Source organism: Mustela lutreola, chromosome 5 (assembly GCF_030435805.1).
Source record: "Mustela lutreola isolate mMusLut2 chromosome 5, mMusLut2.pri, whole genome shotgun sequence".
In the NCBI taxonomy this organism is placed as follows: Eukaryota; Metazoa; Chordata; class Mammalia; order Carnivora; family Mustelidae; genus Mustela; species Mustela lutreola.
In genome coordinates, this window is record NC_081294.1 from 144,923,017 (window position 1) to 144,943,337 (window position 20,321).

At 35.5% G+C, this 20,321-nt stretch overlaps 1 protein-coding gene across 3 annotated transcripts in view; it reads right to left on the reverse strand.

Annotated features, from left to right (window-relative positions):
- DMXL1 (Dmx like 1) overlaps nt 1-20,321 on the reverse strand; it is a 125,156-nt gene that overhangs the window by 66,981 nt on the left and 37,854 nt on the right. For all 3 annotated transcript variants that reach the window (XM_059175799.1, XM_059175798.1, XM_059175800.1), the window contains exons 10-21: nt 16,881-17,090; nt 15,702-15,955; nt 14,909-15,593; nt 14,700-14,821; nt 11,501-11,590; nt 11,319-11,421; nt 8,767-8,886; nt 8,001-8,222; nt 4,140-5,825; nt 3,153-3,260; nt 1,494-1,663; nt 593-690 (exon numbers count right to left, since the gene is read on the reverse strand). In XM_059175799.1, the coding sequence (XP_059031782.1) occupies nt 593-690; nt 1,494-1,663; nt 3,153-3,260; nt 4,140-5,825; nt 8,001-8,222; nt 8,767-8,886; nt 11,319-11,421; nt 11,501-11,590; nt 14,700-14,821; nt 14,909-15,593; nt 15,702-15,955; nt 16,881-17,090 (3,868 nt within the window). The remainder of the gene's footprint in view (nt 1-592; nt 691-1,493; nt 1,664-3,152; nt 3,261-4,139; nt 5,826-8,000; nt 8,223-8,766; nt 8,887-11,318; nt 11,422-11,500; nt 11,591-14,699; nt 14,822-14,908; nt 15,594-15,701; nt 15,956-16,880; nt 17,091-20,321) is intronic.

Sequence of the window (20,321 nt, forward strand, 5' to 3'; positions counted from 1 at the left end):
ACCTAAGGAATCTGTCCTCTCAAAACAATCCTAAAAGTTCAAGCCTCTTAGAAAACTGACTGGTGCCCATGATTTCCCCCCAAAGGTTGCTGTTCATATGGAATCACCTAGAGCTGAATGCAATATACATGGTGAACAATTTTTGGTGATCATGTTTATCAAGTGTTGCTGAGAACTAGTAAAAGAAAAATTCCAAGTGATCCTAGCTCAAGAATGGGGTCAGGTCAGGGACCACTATAGGAGGATAGTTTGGAAGGATGGCCCGGCCCATGAACTTTAATAAGGCAGAGGGAGGATGACTGTTCAAGACTCCACCAATTCATCTTCCCGACTCCAGATCCAAGTTTTTGGTTTAGGTCTTTGTTTTATAGAAGCATCATGGGACATCCTCAAAAGAAACAAAAAAATGTTCTTCTATTCTTTTGCTATCGAAAAAGCCTGGGCTTCTTTCCTAAGAATCTCCTTAAATACAAAAATAACTAAGAATCTACAAAGAAACACACTTGACAAGAACAACAAATCTTTACTTTTCCTTCATACATTTACTTCTCATGAAGATTTTTCCATTTTGAAGCACAGTTTTCTCACCTACCTGTATAATCCCCAAATCACAGCTTTCTTTCTCATTGCAAGGTAAAAAATGGCAGCATCTAAAGGATCATTCTTTCTATAAAAGGCTGCTTTGGCTACCTACAGTTAGAAAATATTGGTTAGAATTTCACAGAAACAATTTTTAAATAAACATAATAATTGCTCTCACATTCAAGACTGGCACACATTATTTAATGTTCAATACATTTAGAAAATATATAACTAATGCATGGATGCATATACACACACAAACACATATTATATGCATACACAGACATACATATATCTTCTGTAATTTCTTTCTTTTATTATTATTTTTTTAATTTTCTGTAATTTCAAAAGTAATTCATGGTGGTCTCCAAAGACACAGACAGATGGGAACACAGGACTACACTTTTCATTACAAGCTCTTCAGTACTATTTTATTTTTTCAAAGATGTGTATGCACTATTTCATAAAAATCAGACATATGCTACTACATAAGTGTGTCACTTAGCAATTTAAGAATTAGAATATAAACATTAAAAACCTGTATTAATGTGATATTTTGAAATATAACAGCTATTCAAAAGCATTTTACTGCTTCAGTTAAAAAAAAAAAAAGGGAGAAACAAGAAGGAAATATGGAATGTCCTTTAAAGAAACACTCAGAATATACTTTTTAAAGATGTTTTAAAGATTTTATTTATTTAATTAAGGGGTGAGGAGAGAGCACAAGCAGGGGAAGCAGCAGAGGCAGAAGGAGAGGGAGGAGCAGGCTTTCCACTGAGCAGGGAGCCTGAGGCAGAGCTCGATCCCCGGACCCTGGGATCATGACCTGAGCAGGAGGCAGATGCTTAACCACCCTAGCCACCCAGGTGCCCCCTAAATTCATTTTTATACCAAAATAAAACACAATTTACCTTCTCTATACACTTGCGTAAGGTGCGGCTATTCCGGACCCACCATCCCACACCCATGGCTCTCAGTTCAGACCAAGTGGGATCATCTCTCTGCATAGCTGGCAACATGTTCAGCAGCTCTTCTTCTGCTACTGAGTGAAATGCCCACGCAAAGTGACTGGTAGACAGACCTGAAGAAATGTCACCAATAGTGTTTATAAGAAACGTAAGTGTTTTTATAATGATTATCAGAAATGTATGTTTCATATCTGCCATAAAAATGTCTAAACTTTTTATGAGATTCACAGAGTTACAATTAAGTAATTAAGGTTGGAGGAAATACGGGTTTTTATTTTTTTCTTGCTTCTCCTAACAACTCTATCAATTCATTGTTTTCTACAATAAGCACATATTTTCTATAATTAAAACATATTTTTTAAAAGATAAAAAATGCTGTATGGCAAATGCCACTGTGCTGATTATTTTTGTTCTCTAGCTATTACCCATGACCTTTCCTTAGAAAATGAGAAACATGTAAAGCTTTAGTCTATGCTTAAATAATTGTTCTTCGTTGCTGACTCTCATTGTCCTTTGGTCAATGTTTGTTTTTCATGGAATTAAAAGAGCATCAGGCAGATGGGACAGCGCACTGAACAGAACTTAAGACTATAGCCTCTGGAATCAGAATGTATAAAATAAGCCCACCTCCAACCCTAACTCGAACTGTAGTTCTAACTATAGAACTGTCGGCAAATTACTTAGTCTCTTGATTCTTCAGATGCCTCATTTATAAAGTGTGAGTAATTATGGTACAACCTTATTACATCGTTGTGAGGATTAAAATATTATAGTTAAAGACTTTAGAACAGTACTGTACCTGGCACATAATAACTAGCATGTCAGATACTTTTCTATTTAAACAGCATCATTAACACCAGCAATTCTCTCAACCTACTGATTGGTACATGCATTATTTCTTGTTGAGCTTCTAATTTGTCTCTTCAGAGTACGTTCTGTTTAGTATTTCTAGGTGAGGTACGTGCTTAATTAAAAGATATGGCTTTGACATATATGGACTCAATATTTAAACCAAGAAATACCCTGTTTTAAGTTACCTTAAATTTCAGTAGTATTTGTTACTTTAAGTCTTGTAGTCAAGACTCACCTGAAAGTTTATTAGACTATATCTGAAATACATATTAATGTTAACAGTAGTTTTGGGGGTAAGTGAATTTTTACTTTCAGTGTTCTGTATTCTGTATGTAAGACAATTAGATACTGAATATATAGTATTTCTGTAACAAAAATGTTACCCAATTTTGGATAAAAAACTGAACTTCAATAAATGTGAAAGGAGAAAGAAGATAACCTGAAGAAGTTAAAGAGAATAAAACAGTATTAATTGGCCTTTAATTAAAGTATGATGCATTTGAATATGCAACTCAGAACATCCAATTGCCCAATATCTACTTCTTTATTAGCTCTTTCTAGCTACCAAAAAATTCCAGTATTTAAAGCAAAGAAAACTATGTGGAAATAAATGCTTTTACAAGTAAGTTAAGGAAACTGAGAATGTGTCAAATTTGTCATTGTTATCACATCTGGGCAAAAACAAACAAATGTGCTCGGGTCTCTCTACTTTTACTCCCATTTCTTTTAGTAGATTACTACGAAAATCACCTTGATGAAGAAGCTGAGCTCGGTAAGCTGGAAGGGAAGTTGTAAGGAAAGTATGCAGTCGAACAGCCAAAAGAAATTTTAGACCACATTCATCAAGAGTTTCTCCACCTATAGAAAAACAAAACAAAACAAAAAGTATCTATTTATTTGTATTTATAAGAAAAGAAGCCGATTAGCAAAATCCAAGTAAATGTCAATAAGATCTGATCTTATTTAATTCAAAATATGACTAAAGTTTTAAAAAGTTTAATCTTTATTATGGAGTATGTTAAAGTATTTTCCGTGTTGATTCAGGTCCTAGACCATCCCAATAATCTGCTGCTAATATGTGAAAGAAGAGTTGTGTATGTTCCTTTCAAGCATAATTCAAGGGATGCATCTTACCATCCAATGCACAAGGCCAGACTTATTAATTTCAGATCTTACTGAGATGTGATGGAAATTCTACATTCAATTTTTTTATATATGTATGTTAACTCAGGAGATTAAAAAGAAAAAAAAATGCTCTCTGGATGAGGAAAAGACCAATTTTAATATACCTGTTTTTGCAATTCTAGGTAGAAGTATACATTAGTGCTAATTTAAAAAACCTTCAATATTTTATAAATCAAATTAATAGTGATTACAACATGAGAAAAAGTAAAGCAGAAAGCACCTTTAATTTTCAGGTATCTAAACTGATTAGTTAATAAGAATGCTAACTTTTACCAAACTCCAAAGGATTCAGTTGGATCTTTAATATTATTGAGCAATTAAGTAAAAATGGCTGGCATAATGAATCTTTGCATACTTTCTTAAAGTATTATCATTTCTGGGATAAACAGCATATGTTAAAGTTAAAACTATCGAGGAGGGAACAACAATGATTTAAAAAAAAAAACACCTTCCTGGGTGTAATTTTTATAAACATTCCTTAGGATTATTTTCTGTGTAAATAAGTAAACATATTCAGTTTCGCCTCCAATCCTGTGCCCAATTTAGTTTTACCTTGGCTTCTGTCTCTGCTCTCCCCGATATCAGTGCTGGTAGTAGCAATTGTATCTGCTAAGGCCATTAGAGACATCTGTTCCATCCGGCTGAGTCCTGGTAAACTGGAATGAAGTAAGTGGCCAGAAAGAACCTGAGCGTGCTCAGGACCAAAGTAAGTTGGACTGTACTGTGAAAGGTCAATGACCCTGGGCTTGGTATTTTCCTCATCTGTCTCTAACACCTGATGATCAGTCATTAAAGTTGGGATCTGAAAAAGTTCATCATAACTCTCTTTTGACAACTGGTTTGAGTTATTTAAGGTACTCTGCTTACTAGACTTCTCTAAAGATGAGTAGCAGCTATCATCGTCTGCCGCAAGTAAGGCATATAAGGGAAGTGGAGGGACAGAATCTATTTCTGTGTAATCCGTATTTTCACTTTTGTTGAAAGCCTGGGGGTCTCTGGTAGTGCTCCCACTAGCACTGATAGTGAGAGACCTAAGGCGGCGCTCATGATTGGATTCAGCTTCATTCAGTGCCACAATCTCCCCAGCAATGCACTTGACAAGGTGCGACAAGATGGCTTTTGCTCTCCTAACTTTGCCAAGGTCCATGAGTTCCAAAAGCTGCAAGGGATGGTACTGAGGTAAAGTTGGGGAAAGAACATGAGCTGCTTCGAAAAGACCTGAATCTTCCGTATCCAGAGATGGATCGAAGGCAGTTTTCTTTCCACAGATTTTCTGTGCAAGACTGGTCATGGATCGAGTCAGGGTTTTCTTTGGAGGATGTAATCCAGAACTCGATGAGTTGCTCTGTTTTATTAAACTTATTAGAGATGGCGTGCTCCCATTGTATGAATCCGCTGTAACAGGTTCCTGTTTAGAAGATGGCTGCCACTGGGAATATACATGCATTTCACAATCCATTCCTACCACAAGGATGCCATCCCGGACCCATGATAAAGAAACAGGAAAAGGTGGAGAGCCTTCCACAGAAGAAACCAAGTCCATACTTCTTAAGAGGACAAATTTAGAAAGAGGCACAGCTTTAGTGCTTTCCCAGAGAGGAAAGGCTAGGGTTTCTTTACCAGCCTGTTCCTGTACCTTGCCAGCCAGAGGTCCATACATAAAAAGTTTTGATCCAATTCCTACAGTGAGGATATGAGAACCATCTTCTCTAGACATCCAATCTAAGTGAACTAAATGCTTTGTGTTTGATGTGATACTCTCTTTACTGGATAAATACACCTCTTGTTTATTATAAGCCACTAAATTGCTATCAATACTAATACCAGAATCTAACACTGTATTCAATTCATCTAAATGAATCGTCTGTTCGAGGACCCAACATGAACCTCCTGTAGACTCACATTCAAAAATACTGACATGCATCAGGAAGTCCTGAGAAGACCTACTATTAGATGGAAGCTGCTTATACGCTACTGCTAACCGATTTGTATGTGCACAGCTAACTTCTACAGGCCTACCAGGGATGGTTATACTACTATTGCTATGAAGTCCATCTTCGATAAGTAATGGCCATTCTTCCCAAATGTATACCAGATCCACTTTTCCATTCTTTGATGTATCAGATTCTCCATCTGTTACTCTGCATCTCCAGAATCTTACTTTCTCATCTGAACATGAAGTTGCCAATAAATAAGGAGCACTGCACACAGGATATATGGAAGAAGAACTCAGATGTCCTAAAATAAAAATAATCAATTAACAAAATGTCAAATTTGGTTAAATATTTCCGCTTTCATGCACCAAAGGTTTTAGTCTTTGTATAAACTACTGTTAACAAGACAGCGTACATTTAGTGTAAGAGTCAATAAGATCAGTAAAAAGCTATTAAAGCTTTTAATGACATCAAAAAGGTATACAAAAAGGGAAATATTATCAAAACCTAGAGCTGAAAGAGAACTCTGAGGTAAATTCAACTTCTCCATTTTATAGGTAAGGACCCTTAACCAAATGTGTGTAGTACCTTATGCCAAACAGGTAGAATACAACAGAATCAGAAAACCTGAATTCTAGTCCTGATTCTCAGAAGTATTATTTTCTCCCAATTTTTAATCATCCAATTCTTATAAATTGCATTTTAAAGATATCAGTACATTTTAAAACTGTGTCAACGTGCGCCTGGGTGGCTCAGTGGGTTAAGCCGCTGCCTTCGGCTCAGGTCATGATCTCAGGGTCCTGGGATCGAGTCCCGCATCGGGCTCTCTGCTCAGCAGGGAGCCTGTTTCCTCCTCTCTCTCTCTGCCTGCCTCTCTGCCTACTTGTGATCTCTCTCTGTCAAATAAATAAATAAAATCTTTAATAAATAAATAAATAGAACTGTGTCAACATTTATTGGCTCCTCTTCAGTATTTTTACCATTTTGTGCATAGCACATGCTTACCTATGTACTAAATGGGCCCTCCATAACTGAGGGGTATTTGATACTACTGATACTGACAAGATTCCTAAGTGGGACAAAACATTTGGGTCCTTATTGTAATTATATACTCTTAATTTCCCAAACCATCCCAAGTCATCGGTAGTGACTATTTTAGGCTTTGCTAGCTATAGAGTTTCTGCTGCAACTACTCACCCTGCCAGTCTAGAGGAAAAATAGGTATACCCAAAAGTCAACCATAGGTGTGGCAAGGTTCAAGCAAATATATTTATAAAACAGGTACATGGCCCATAGCCTGCCAACCCCTGTTCTAAATAATAAAATATAAACTACTAATTATAAGATATAAATGTTATGTAGGACATTTATTGTACTTTGAAAGCATTTCAACAATTTTTTTTTTTAAACTCCTCAAGGAGTATAGCAGTGTTGCAGAAGGACACAATTAGCATTGTTCATTGGGATCTCTGAGCTGAAGAGACTAGCTTACCTTGCAAAGAGTCCTGATTAAAAAAAAAGTTTTAACTGGAGTTCAGCAGTGAACTCCAGTTTGGCTAAGGGAATAGCTCTTAAAATTGTGTCAATGCAAAAACATCATTCTTTTTCACATTTTAACTTTCCTTGCACTGGTGCATCTTTTAGTAAAATATACAGGGATGTAGAATTAAAAGTTATCACAACACTGTTAATACCCCAAGTCCTGCCAATTTCACCAATTAAAAAAGATTAAGTACCTGATAACATGGCACTGAAAAGCACTCGAAGTCATCAGTCCAAAAAATGACAGAGAAGTAGAAAAAAACAAAAATGCACACTCTGACTAGAAAAAACAAATAATTGAGTGACAAAAGACAGATTTTGTGTTGGTTTTCTTGATACCCTAGAACTGTGGTTTGTGATCTACTCTGTGCAATCAGAGTTATGTGGGACCCTTGTTAAAAACAGCCTGGTAGGTATACCCCAGAGTCTGTGATTCAGTAAATCCTAGGGGTAGCCCAAGAATTTTTATTTCTAACAAGGTACCACATGGGGATCTGATGCTGATGCTGCCAGTCTGGGGATCATATTTTGAGAACTACTGCCCTAGGATAAAGACGATAAATATATACCAGGACCCACGCACTTAGAATCCTTTAAAGACACAGTTCCAGGCAGTTACTACCAATATTATCAAAGTTGCCAAATAAGGCACAACCTTGTTAATATCTCTGCCCAGGAAACTCTGGGTTTTTCTTCATAAAGGCATCATGAAAATTTGTCTTGGAAATCAATACTTAAGATTACAACTGGCTGACAAATGTCAGAATAATCTGAAAACATAATGAGAATTTCACTTTTCAATGTAGGATACTTAAAATAGTGTTTCCATTTCTGCTTCCATGTAGATTTACAAACAGAAGTTGTGTCCTTTTTAAATACCTTTAAATATTCATGGATTATCAAGTTTGATTAGTCTCTTTTCACAAACTTTACTAACCTGCTGATGGCTTAACACTTATTATTTCAACTCCTTCTGGCAAATTCATCTCTTGGCTATAAACCATTTCTGAAGTCAGAGTCAACTTGCTAGTACTCTGGAGATTTGCTCTGCAAGCCTGATACTTCTGTGAAAAAGGAGATACGATCTTCTCTGGAGAAGAAGAATAATGTTCTTCCGGCTGCCAAACTGCTTCAGATATTTTTGTATCTACTTTTTCATCTATAAAACATAAGAAAAGAACCAAAAACCGGGAGGGGGGGAACCCTGTAAGTATTAAAACAGCTATATTTTATAATCCCAAAGCCTTATAAAAAATATTAATAGGTTTCTTTATGGAAAGAAAATCAGAGAATCCATTTGCTTTATTCATTAACTGAATAAAACTACAATTATTTTCACTCAATAAGAATAGGCTTAGGAGGCCTGGGTGGCTCAGTTCGTTAAGCAGCTGCTTTCAGCTCAGGTCGTGATCCTGAGGTCCTGGGACTGAGCCCTGCATGGGGCTCCCTGCTCAGAGGGAGTCTGCTTCTCACTCTCCCTCTGCCTGCCAGTCTGCCTACTTGTACTTTCTCCCTCTCAAATAAATAAATAGAATCTTTAAAAAGAAAGAAAGAAAGAAAGAAAGAAAGAAAGAAAGAAAGAAAGAAAAGGAAAAGAATATGTATTTTAAAAAATGTACTGAACTATCTACTCATACATAATTTATTCATTTAAGCCTACTTAAAGCTCCAGATATTTCAAAAAAAAAAAAAAAATGACTCACCCAATGAGACAGGAATGGACTGTAAATGTAAATTCCACATGTGTAGCAATGAACGATGGTCTTGGGTACACTCTATCACAATTAGGTAGAATTTCTCAGAAAATCCATTAGGTGAGCTGCCTGTTGGTATTAATATTTTTCACTATTAACATGGATAAATGAGATAACTTATTAACTATGCCAAGTTAAAGTAAATGAATTAAAAAAAAAACTCTTATCTAAATTCTATATACAAAGCAGCACTATAGAATGCAATCAACTTTCTGATCACGTGAATTTGTGTTAAATTAAGACTTTAACAATTAAAATATATGTTGTACTTTTCACTTCTGAATTGTCAGGCTTAAAAACAGACACATATCATAGTAATGACTATCATGTTATTCACATAGGTTAGACCACAAGGAAATTTCTGAACAGGTGGGAACTATGTGACAGATATTTTATTATTTTTTTTAGATACTGTAAATCAACATATCATGATTAAAATTGTATTGCCAAACACATTTCTAAGTAAATAACTTCCATAATGGAATGACCTTTATCTAAGTTTATCTAGGAACCAAAATAAAGTTTATCTAAGAACCAAAATAAAGATATTCATCATTCATCCATTAAGAATTTTTCTTAGTCAAAAGGGCATAATTTAAGCAGTACACAAGCTGCTGAAAATAAAACTGCATCTAAAATATAAAATCAGTGACTCATTGCCTGGAAAAAAATTAACATGGTTTAATGATGGACTTTAATCCAAGTTTTCTTAATTATAAACTAATATTCACTATGTACAAAATTATGTAAAGAAAAGTAAAAAACCATATAAATCATAGAATATATAAAAATCAGAAAAATAACCACAAATATCTTAAAGTTATATTGTGTTAAGAAACTAAATGAAAACATGGAGTCTTGGTATACTCTTTAAAAAAAAAAAAAAAAGAAACTAAATAAAAAGGTAACCTTGGTAATGGGTTCTGGGTGAGTTAGACACTTAAATTCCAAGGGTTAAGAGGAAGAATAAGGGATTAAGACTAATGAAAAAAGATCAAAGATCAACCTACTTCTGATAATTTTACTAACAAGAAAGACTGTCCTAATAACAAATTTATCTGTGAAGCATTTCTTCGGTTCTTGATACTAGAACAAAGTAAGATGAGCATGTTATATTTTGTGGATGTTTTCTGGAAAACTTTGATAATCAAGATAATAGTTTTTCAGTAAAAGTAAGGATTTCCAGAATATTTTAAGAAATACTAGGAAAAATATTCATTTTTAGGGAGAAAAAAATTAAAAAATGAAGAATCCTAGAAAAGAAAATGCTAGAATAGATTTAAGATCACAACAAAACTCCACCTAAAACATAAGAGAGTAACTTCTTTAAAAAATACCTCAAAGAGACGTGAGTTGTTTACAATATTAATGTTAATATTTCGATATAAAAAATGAAAAATAAAGAATATTTTGTTGATATAAATAGCCCTTTATCTTGTACCTGACATCTTTATTTTCCATTTGCAGTATCTTTCCATTATTATATTCAGAGCTTACCAAAGCACTGTGTTTTGCACAGTTCACGAATTCTCAGGGAAAATGACTAAGTGAAAACAGTGGTAAGAAATTAGACATTAGACATAACAGTGCAAACTCAAAGGAAAAGAAAAATAGAAAAACGTGGAATTAAGAAACAATGTACAAGATATCTAAGAAAAATAACCTGGAACAAATACCTAATGAAATTAGTATTATGTGGGGCTTAATAACAGACTTTTAAAAGCAACAGGCAAAAACTGTATGGTTCATTTATAAGGAAAGTAATTTCTCAGTTTGCTTTGGCTCTATAATTAAAACTAATGACCACGAGGTTTAAGCTTTATTTTGCTCTGTTTTCCTCTATACAAAATAACAGTTAATTTTTAGGGGAGGAGGTTAATTTTTTTAAATGCTTAACTATAAAAGTATTAATTAAAACACTTTGTCTTTAAATTACAACTTGAAGCTTTAAGCTACTGCTTTAAATTGTAGATTTCTAAAAGGTCAGGTATCCAGATTAACCAAACTGCTAGTGCAGGACTGTATCTATGCAAAGCGTACTCATATGCTATTAATAAAAAATCTCTATTTTGCTTTTTAAAAAATATAACTGACAAACTCCTTTAATTTTTTCATTTTTTTTTTCTACAAAACAACTGGATGACTGGGTGGCTTAGTCAGTTGGGTGTCTGCCTTCGGCTCAGGTCATGGACTCAGGGTCCTGGGATAGAGTTCTGTATTGGGCTCCCTCCTTCTCCCTCTCCCTCAACCACTCTCCCTGTTCATGCTCTCTCTCTCCTGCTCTCCCTCTCTCTCAAGTAAATAAATAAAAATCTTAAAAAAAAAAAAAAAAAGAATTAAAGACTACTGGGTATTTATATGGTAAATAACATCACAAACCTAATAGGAAAATTTCAAGTTCACATAGGTGATATGAAACATTATAACAACTTATCTTTATTTACTGTTTAATATACCCCACATAATATTTCTCATTACATTAAAAAAAAACTATTCTTTACCTGCATCAGATAATATTCTGTCTTTTCCCAGACCTTTCTTCTCAAGGTTATTCAAAATGAAATCTTCTTGAAAAACATGAAGCAGCTGGGTTTTTCTGCCTTGCTGAATGTAAATAAAGACCAACATAAGTTGACATATATGTTATTTCCCAAGGCTGAGTGGCCAGAAAAATAGTACTTACAAGTCTGGTAATGGGATCTAATGCGATAATGCATCCTGGCCTGGCTGTTGACTGTTGACTTACAATGTTAAACACTTCTCCAACATATTTCTGTTTTAAAAAAAACATTTTATTAAACAATTAAATTCAAAAATAATTAATAAATAAATTAAATTTCAGTCACAGTAGGTAAATAATAAGTAAGTTCAAGTTGGGCTAAATAAATTCACAAGTTGCTTTCATTATAAACACTCTAGGATTTTACCTTACTATTCATTACAGAGGAATGAGTAAGAGTTATGGGTCAGTCAATGCAAAGAAGAACAAAAGTAATGCATGATAAGGGGGAAGAACATTTTACATCTATAAATGTAAAAGACTGACTTCATTGTCACAGAAATGTTCTAAGCATCAAAGTTTTCTAGGCATTAATTTTGAGGTTAGAAAGATGGAACTAAAGAAACATGTTGCTATAATGTATGCGGGTTTCTCAAGCTACGCATATCCTGACTGCTCTAGTCAAGGTCACACTGTTAAATTGGATTTTTTTTTCTTTTTTATTAATTTTTTATTTTTTTATAAACATATATTTTTTATCCCCAGGGGTACAGGTCTGTGAATCACCAGGTTTACACACTTCACAGCACTCAACAAAGCACATACCCTCCCCAATGTCCATAATCCCACCCCCTTCTCCCAAACCCCCTCCCCCCAGCAACCCTCAGTTTGTTTTGTGAGATTAAGAGTCACTTATGGTTTGTCTCCCTCCCAATCCCATCTTGTTTCATTTATTCTTCTCCTACCCACTTAAGCCCCCATGTTGCATCACCACTTCCTCATATCAGGGAGATCATATGATAGTTGTCTTTCTCTGCTTGACTTATTTCGCTAAGCATGATACGCTCTAGTTCCATCCATGTTGTCGCAAATGGCAAGATTTCATTTCTTTTGATGGCTGCATAGTATTCCATTGTGTATATATACCACATCTTCTTGATCCATTCATCTGTTGATGGACATCTAGGTTCTTTCCATAGTTTGGCTATTGTGGACATTGCTGCTATAAACATTCGGGTGCACGTGCCCCTTTGGATCGCTACGTTTGTATCTTCATCACACTTATCTATGAGTAGCATTTGATTCTAGTGATCACTCCTTTCTTGAAATAACTGTCCTCACTTGGCTTCCACTATATGCCACATTCACCATACTTTCAACAATGGGATGCCCCAGAGTTTAATCCTATCACTTCTACTGTCCTTCCTTGATCTCAATCAGCTTCACACCTTTAAATTCATATACTGACAACTAGTTATTTTACACCTTCAGCTCAGACCTCCTTCTAAAACTACATCTAGTATACTACATCTCTCGGATGTCAGTTATCTCAAAATTAACATGTTCAAGACCAGACTCTCAAATCTACCTGCTCCTCAGAATCAGCATCTTAGACACTCTTCTCAACTCAACTCAGAAGTCATTCTATTCTTCCTTGTGCTCATCAACATGAGCCATCATTCTCTTTTTCTCATACAAGCTCCATATTCAGTCTAATCCTGCCTATTCAATGTTCAAATCACATTGAGATTTAACCAATTTGATCATCTTTACCACTACCACTTGCTACCATTCTATGCCCCTTTGATTCTCTCCCAGACTACTGTAAAGACTCCTGCATTGGCCTTTCTGATGCCACTTCTGCTCCCCATGTCTGATTTATACAGCAGCAAGAGAGATCCTTTTCTTTTTTTTTTTTTTTTTAATTTTTTAGAAGATTTTATTTATTTATTTGACAGAGAGCACAAGTAGGCAGAGAGAGAGAGAGAGAGAGGAAGAAGCAGGCTCCCCGCTGAGCAGAGAGCCAGATGCAGGACTCCATCCCAGGATCCTGAGATCCTGAGCTGAAGGCAGAGGCTTAACCACTGAGCCACCCAGGCACCCCAGAGAGATCCTTTCAAAATCCAAGTGAGATCATATCAATCGGTCATTGTCAATGGTTTCTATGTAATTCACAGTAAAAGCCAAAGTCACCACAAAGGCCCAGAAGGGCTTGTAAGATCTGGCTAGACTAATTTTTTAACTTTATCCCTGACTACTCCCCACCTCACCTACTCTGCCCTAGCCACAATGTCCTCCTTGTTACTCCTTTACATAGCAAACATGCCTTGACCTCAGGATTTTTACCCTGGCTGTTTCTCTTCCTAAAATATTCTTCCTCTAAATACCCACATCCATATCTCCTACAGGTCCTTACTCAAATGGTACCCTTTGTACCTTACTTGGTATTCCCTTGTGCAACATGGTTTCTCTCTATAACATTTATTAATATATTTTTGCCTTTTTTCCTATACCCCTTTCGCTAGAATGTAATCTCAGATTTTTGTCTGTTTTCTTCACATCTAAATTCCCAGCACTTAAATAATACCTGAAAAAACAGAAGGCTCTCAATAAATATATGTGTTTCTAGTAAAACACTGTCATATGTGTTTTGAAAAATCTTGCATTCTGAAAAACCACACATTAAAAATAACTGAGGAAAAAGATAGGACGGGAGCAAGACCACTAACAGCTGTGCAGCTGGATAACAAGCACATTAACAAAAACACTAACTGGTAGCTGAGAAGATGGCTTGAATCCCCTAATCAAGAAGCTCAGTATGGCTCAAGGTTACCTCAAGGGATATTTAAATGTAGATACTAGCTTGGTGGAGGCAAGACAGTGCAGACAGTGGTTGCTATTAGCTGTGCAGAGGAAGAAGTACCACCTGTCACAAGATAAAGGCTCTGCAATGATGGAAGGACTCCTAATTGTACTGCAAACAAGCTGAGAGCTTTCTCTTTCTGGGTTAAGATTAAAATTCTACTGCTGTTACTCCCGCTCCCACTGCCTTGAAAAAAACTGCAGACAAACCAACATAACTTTCACATTTATTCTGCCAGTGGTCCTCATTTATCTCTGAGCAAAGAAGCATTAGAGAGACACATATTGTGTGACACTAGACTCTTATTTTTGGAATGAATGAAAGAAATGGTTTCTTTATAAAGAAGCTGAGAATCGCTATAATGGTACATTGCAAATATGAAAAAAATAAAGTAACCAGAAAATATACATCTATTTATCACAAACTATATGTCACAATTCTAGAACATGCCTAAAAAGTATAAATTAAGTATCTAGAAACCTCATACTATACACTTACTTTTAAAAGCCATTTACTTACAGAAATTTCAGGATTGGAAAGCTCATACAGAAGTTTCTTGGCATCAATAACAGCTTCATATAATCTCAGATATTGTCCATCACTTGCTACAAAGCACGCACTAGGAGAATTGCAGTATGCACCTAGAAAGTATTCACAAACATTTAAAATTTAACCCTGAAATGATGTCAGAAAATCTAAATTTCTTAAAATAAAACCAGAAAGCTTACCTAGACAGTAACTGGGTATAAGAGTGGGGAGCCATGCCACATTGGAAAATGCAGAAACATGTAGAGAATTAATCCGGGCAAGCTCAGAAACACCTCCAGAAAAAGACAATGGCCCGACCGGATCAACCCTCCAAAGAATAAGCTCACTATAAACTGCATTGGGATCCTGAAATGTCACGTCAACGCTGCTTTTATTCTGTTGTGCCAAAGAACATTCTTCAGTATTTACAGGATCACAAGGTTGCTTTTGGTTATCAACATCAGGCGTCCTTAGTGCGTTGTGGTGTGACGTTGTCAGCAATAATGGTAATACTGAGTGGCAAGCTAAATCATTAAGATGAAAGCGATGACCACAATATCTAGATTTGTGAGAAATACTGAGAACTGTAGAAAAGGCAGATTCTTCAGCAAAACTGACCAGCCACTGATTCAGAGAGCCATCAGCATGCTTCGATATCATCATAACATTAGGAGTGAAAATACTTAATTTTAAACTATTAGTTGATTTACTGTGGCCAGAAGAGATAAGCATTGATGTAGACCGCGTGAGGCTAGAAGGTTTTTGTTTCCCTTGCTGAATAGCCAAGTCAACATTCTTGGTGCAGGCATACATCACTATGCTTTTACAGAGAGAGTTCGCATCACCTGTGGGAAAAGCTACAGGAATTCTGGAAACAAAGGACACCTAGAATTAAAAAAGTAAATATCAGAACATATGATATAGCATGAAGAAGTATCACAAAACAGTACCCACATTTAATAAGCAGCAGCTCTCCTGAGATCATAATAGTACCTGGACTTGACGAAACATACCAGGCTGGTATTCGTCCAGCCAATCCACATGCCAAACTAGCAAAGAGCCATCCATGGGATGAATACTGAATAGCATGTCTGCATTTTTACTCCATTCAGACAGAAGTACTTCAATCTGATGATCGATGGCAGCTGATGGTAAGGGTACAAAACCTGAATTTGGTACCATTTTATCACTGCTCAATTCCTTCTTTTCATGATTTATTTTCAGATCATCCACACCATCATCCATTTCTATAAGCAAAAGAATTCATGAACCAAGTAAATACAAGCTGTTAAGAAAGATCCTTGTAAATGCATTCAAGATGAAAAACATAGTAACTTTTAAATAAACAAGAAATTGGCTCCCCTTTAAAAATAACTCTGCTTCAGGGATATAAGGCCACTGGAGTTAACTCAGCAGTCAGAAGGCCTATAGGATTAAGTCAGTGGATTAACGATAGAGGACTAATACTGGACTAGAGAATAATAGTTAAACTTGCTGTACCATAATTTACTCAGATGACCTTAGATTTCCTCAATGAAGAAGGCAGAATGGGGTCTATAATTCTGGGGTGAATTATTCAATATATTATTCAAGTGTAATTTGTACTCTCTTCATAATTGGATTTTTTAAAACCTGAGTTGGCTACATTAGAGATGCTCTGGGTATATGCACTTATAACTGATATGACACTCAAACTATTTTAAAGGAATACATTTACAGTGTCCAATTTCCAGGTTTCTGTCAATACATAATTAATTTTTAATAAGCTCCTAGGTAATGTCAATGTTACTAGGCCACAGATAGTCCTTTAAGTAGCAAGGCCTATCTCTGCTCAGCAGGGAGCCTGCTTCCCCTCTCTCTCTCTGTCTGCCTCTCCGTCTACTTGTGATTTCTATCAAATAAATAAAATCTTTAAAAAAAAAAAAAAAGTAGCAAGGCCTAGGGGCTAACAGAAGCATAAGCATGGAGAACCCCAAGCCTATATCATCCTATAAAAGAAAGCCACCAGGAACAGGAATACCAACATTGGACTATTTGCTGAGCTACTCCAAAGTTGTATTAACTCACTGCAATTTTGAATGTCTGAAGCTAGTAGCTTATATTACCCCATTATAAAAATCTTAGCTATTGTCAACAAAACGACAATTTTTTTTATCTTTCTTAAAGCTTTACCTTCATCAGATTTTACATCTGCCTGATTAGAGTCTTCTACACTGGCTTCAGAAGACGGTTGCTCAAAACTTTTTCTAAGTTGCTGTAAGAAGACTTCCATGGACAAAGTAAAATGCAACTCCTTATTGTTCAGCCAATGTACCACAAAAGGCCCACTCTTCTCATTTTCACTTAGACTTAGAGATGTGATAGAAGGAAGAAGTGGAATGTCTGTAAAGAACAACAACAAAACACATACACACAATTTATATGTTTATCATTCCAGCATACAAAACATTCACATCTTCTATTTCTACTATGTTACACTTATCTTTAAACCTCTGTACTAGATTTTAAATAAGACTCCCAAAATAATGTTTGCCATGATTATTATTATTATTAATGATAAAAGCTTTAAAAATGGTAGATTTAACATAACTATTATAAAGGAAAACAATTACATATTTCAGGTCACAGATAATATTTATATATACATACAGGTATTTTCTTTAGTTCAAAAAATATTCTCATTAAGAGATAAATCTATAGGGATGCCTGGGTGGCTCAGTCGGTTAAGCCTCTGCCTTTGGCTCAGGTCATGATCCCAGGGTTCTAGCATTGAGTCCTGTATTGGGCTCCTTGCTCAGTGGGTTGCCAGCTCCTCCCTCTGCCCACTGCTTCCCCAGCTTGTGTTCTCTCTCTCTGACAAATAAATAAATAAAATCTTCCAAAAAAAAAAAAAAAAAAAGAAGAAGAAATCTATAATCTGTAGACATGTTAAGAGGAAAGTTTCCTTAAAAATTTCTCTAAGAAAAATGCCATCGATATGTCAAAGGAATAAGTGGCTTATTTATCTCAATTTAAAAAAAAAAAAGATTTTATTTACTTATTTGACAGAGAGATCATAAGTAGGCAGGCAGAAAGAGAGAAAGAAGCAGGCTCCTTGTTGAGCAGAGAGCCCAATGCAGGGTTCAATCCCAGGACTCTGAGATCACGACCTGAGGCAAAGGCAAAGGCTTAACAAACTGGGCCACTCGGGTCCCCCTCATTTATCTCAATTTTAACAACTTTTTAACTTAAGTTTTTAAATGATCTACCTAACTTTAAGCTAGATAATGCCAATTTATTAGCATCAAGATTCACATTGGAAAGCAGAAACTGAGATCCCCATCTTACATTCAAGGAAGGCATTCAAGACAAAACCAGGTTAAAAAAAAAAAATTCTTTCTTGGTATTATTTTTCACTTAATTGCTGAATTAAGTATACTGAAGTACAAATTCAGAGTAAATTGTGACAAATGATAATCCCTGATTAATAGAGAGGTGAAGAAAAGTTTATCTATCATATTAAATCAAATAGAAACTAGATCATGCTGGAATCTGCAGAACAGTAAAGGCTAAAATCGATTCAGAGAAGGAAACTATTTTCCACAAATTTACTGATGTTTTTAAAGGAGAAGAAAAATAATTTGACTTAATTACCTGTTCAAACAGTGTATCAATTGTTAGATACCAGTGAAAAACAGTATTATAGGAGATGAATTATAAAGGAAAGGATAAAAGAACCTTTCTCCTACCCCTTCTGTTGAAGGCAAGTTCTAAGAGTTGATAGATATATCCAATCCAACCCAAGAGCTCTGTTTATAAATGCACATTCATTACTACATTATTTGATTTGTATTTATCTATCCCTTTTTTAATGACATGCTTCACAAGAGCAAGGATCACACTGGTTTCCAACACTATACCTTCAGTTCCTACCACTATCTCTAGTTGCTATTTGGCACAGACCAAACACTCAGGAAAAGTCTTGAGGGACTGTATTGCCAATCCTATTATGCCTAGGTGGATATACATCAGTGCCAGGGAAACAAAGAGTGTCCTCAAGAGCCCTATTCAGTATGATTTTCTGATTTTCAAGTTACAATCAACACAAAAAAATCAGCAATGCCTCTATGAGACCAAACGCCTAGGTGTTAAATACACAAGGAGAGGCCAGGTTAATGCAGGCTTTCAACAGCAGCACTCTCTGTAAAAGGGACCTTATATTTCTCCTATCTCCTGACCTCAAAGAACTTTATTGAAGCCATTTTTTTATGACAGATCTTCAGGGAAAGGGTATAATAATTACAATTAGAAGAAGATGTTCTTACAAGCTCCCCTCCTCTATTTCTATTGATGGGCAAATAAGTGAAGCTCTATCTGAAAGTTTGGCCTTGAACAAGAAACAAAGCATCCAGAAAGGTCATTCCAAAGGTCTAACTTAGGGAAAGGAGATCTCCATAGTGTCTAATCTAGCTGCTTATTGTATTATTCTGCTTTGATTCATTCTACATATATGGATTTACCCTAAAGTCTTAATACCTAAAGAAAGGTTTTAGAGTTTTCCTTATTGGAAAGTTGTCAAGGAGATGCTACATTGGAACTCAGGGCTTATTTTTCTGTAACCCCTCAGCCTTTTCCATTAAAGGTAAGAATCCAAGCTTTCTCTATTCTCAAAATGTTGTCCTTTATTCAGAAAAGACTTTCACAACAACTCCAGTAGACTCAGAGCTGCCTTTGGGTATTATAAGCACTGCCAATGTATGTTTTTTGACAAAGGTAAGGGTATTTCCCAAGCCTATATAAAGTTTTACTAAAAATAATTCAATATCGTCCTTTTATTTTCTTGGCTCATGGATTCTTTTAGAGTTGGGACTCTTGTTAACCAAATAAAAGCTAAGAAAATCGGCAAATACTCTATTCTTAGTGCAAGTATCTCTCCCCTTAACTTACCAGAACATTTCTCTCTTTGATTCAGGTAACTAACGAACCACATTTATTGCTATATTTCCTTAAGGAATGTAGTAGTACTGCAAATCCAGGGGGACAAACCATAAGAGACTCTTAACCACAGGAAAACAAACTGAGGGTTGCTGGAAGGGAGAAGAGTTGGGGGATGGGATAACTGGGTGATGGATATTAAGGAGGACACTTGATGTAATGAGAACTGAGTATTATATGAGACTGATTAATTGCTGAACTCTACCTCTGAAACTAATAATACACTCTAGTTAATCAACTGAATTTAAATAATAAAAAAATTAAAAAATAAAGAGATGGAATATTTAAATAAAAGAAAATAGATTAAGCTACTCCATGCATAAGAATATCTCCAAAATATGCAAAAATTAAATAGTGGTTATCTACAGAGGAGAAGGACTAGGGTGGGGCAGAGGTAAAAGAGGCTTTCACTTTCCACTTTCTGTATAGATGGTATTTATTATGTGCAAATACTGTTTTTAATCTCTTCCCAGTAACATGCTAAGGTTCCTCTTCAAATGCTCCAACTTCGACCAGTTGCTTTTTAAACTCACAGAAAACATTTACTGAAAGATGAGCACTTTAAATCTTCAAATTCATAGATAGATCCAGATATTCTAGATTTTTAAAAATCTAATAGTACATACTTGACTACTGAGG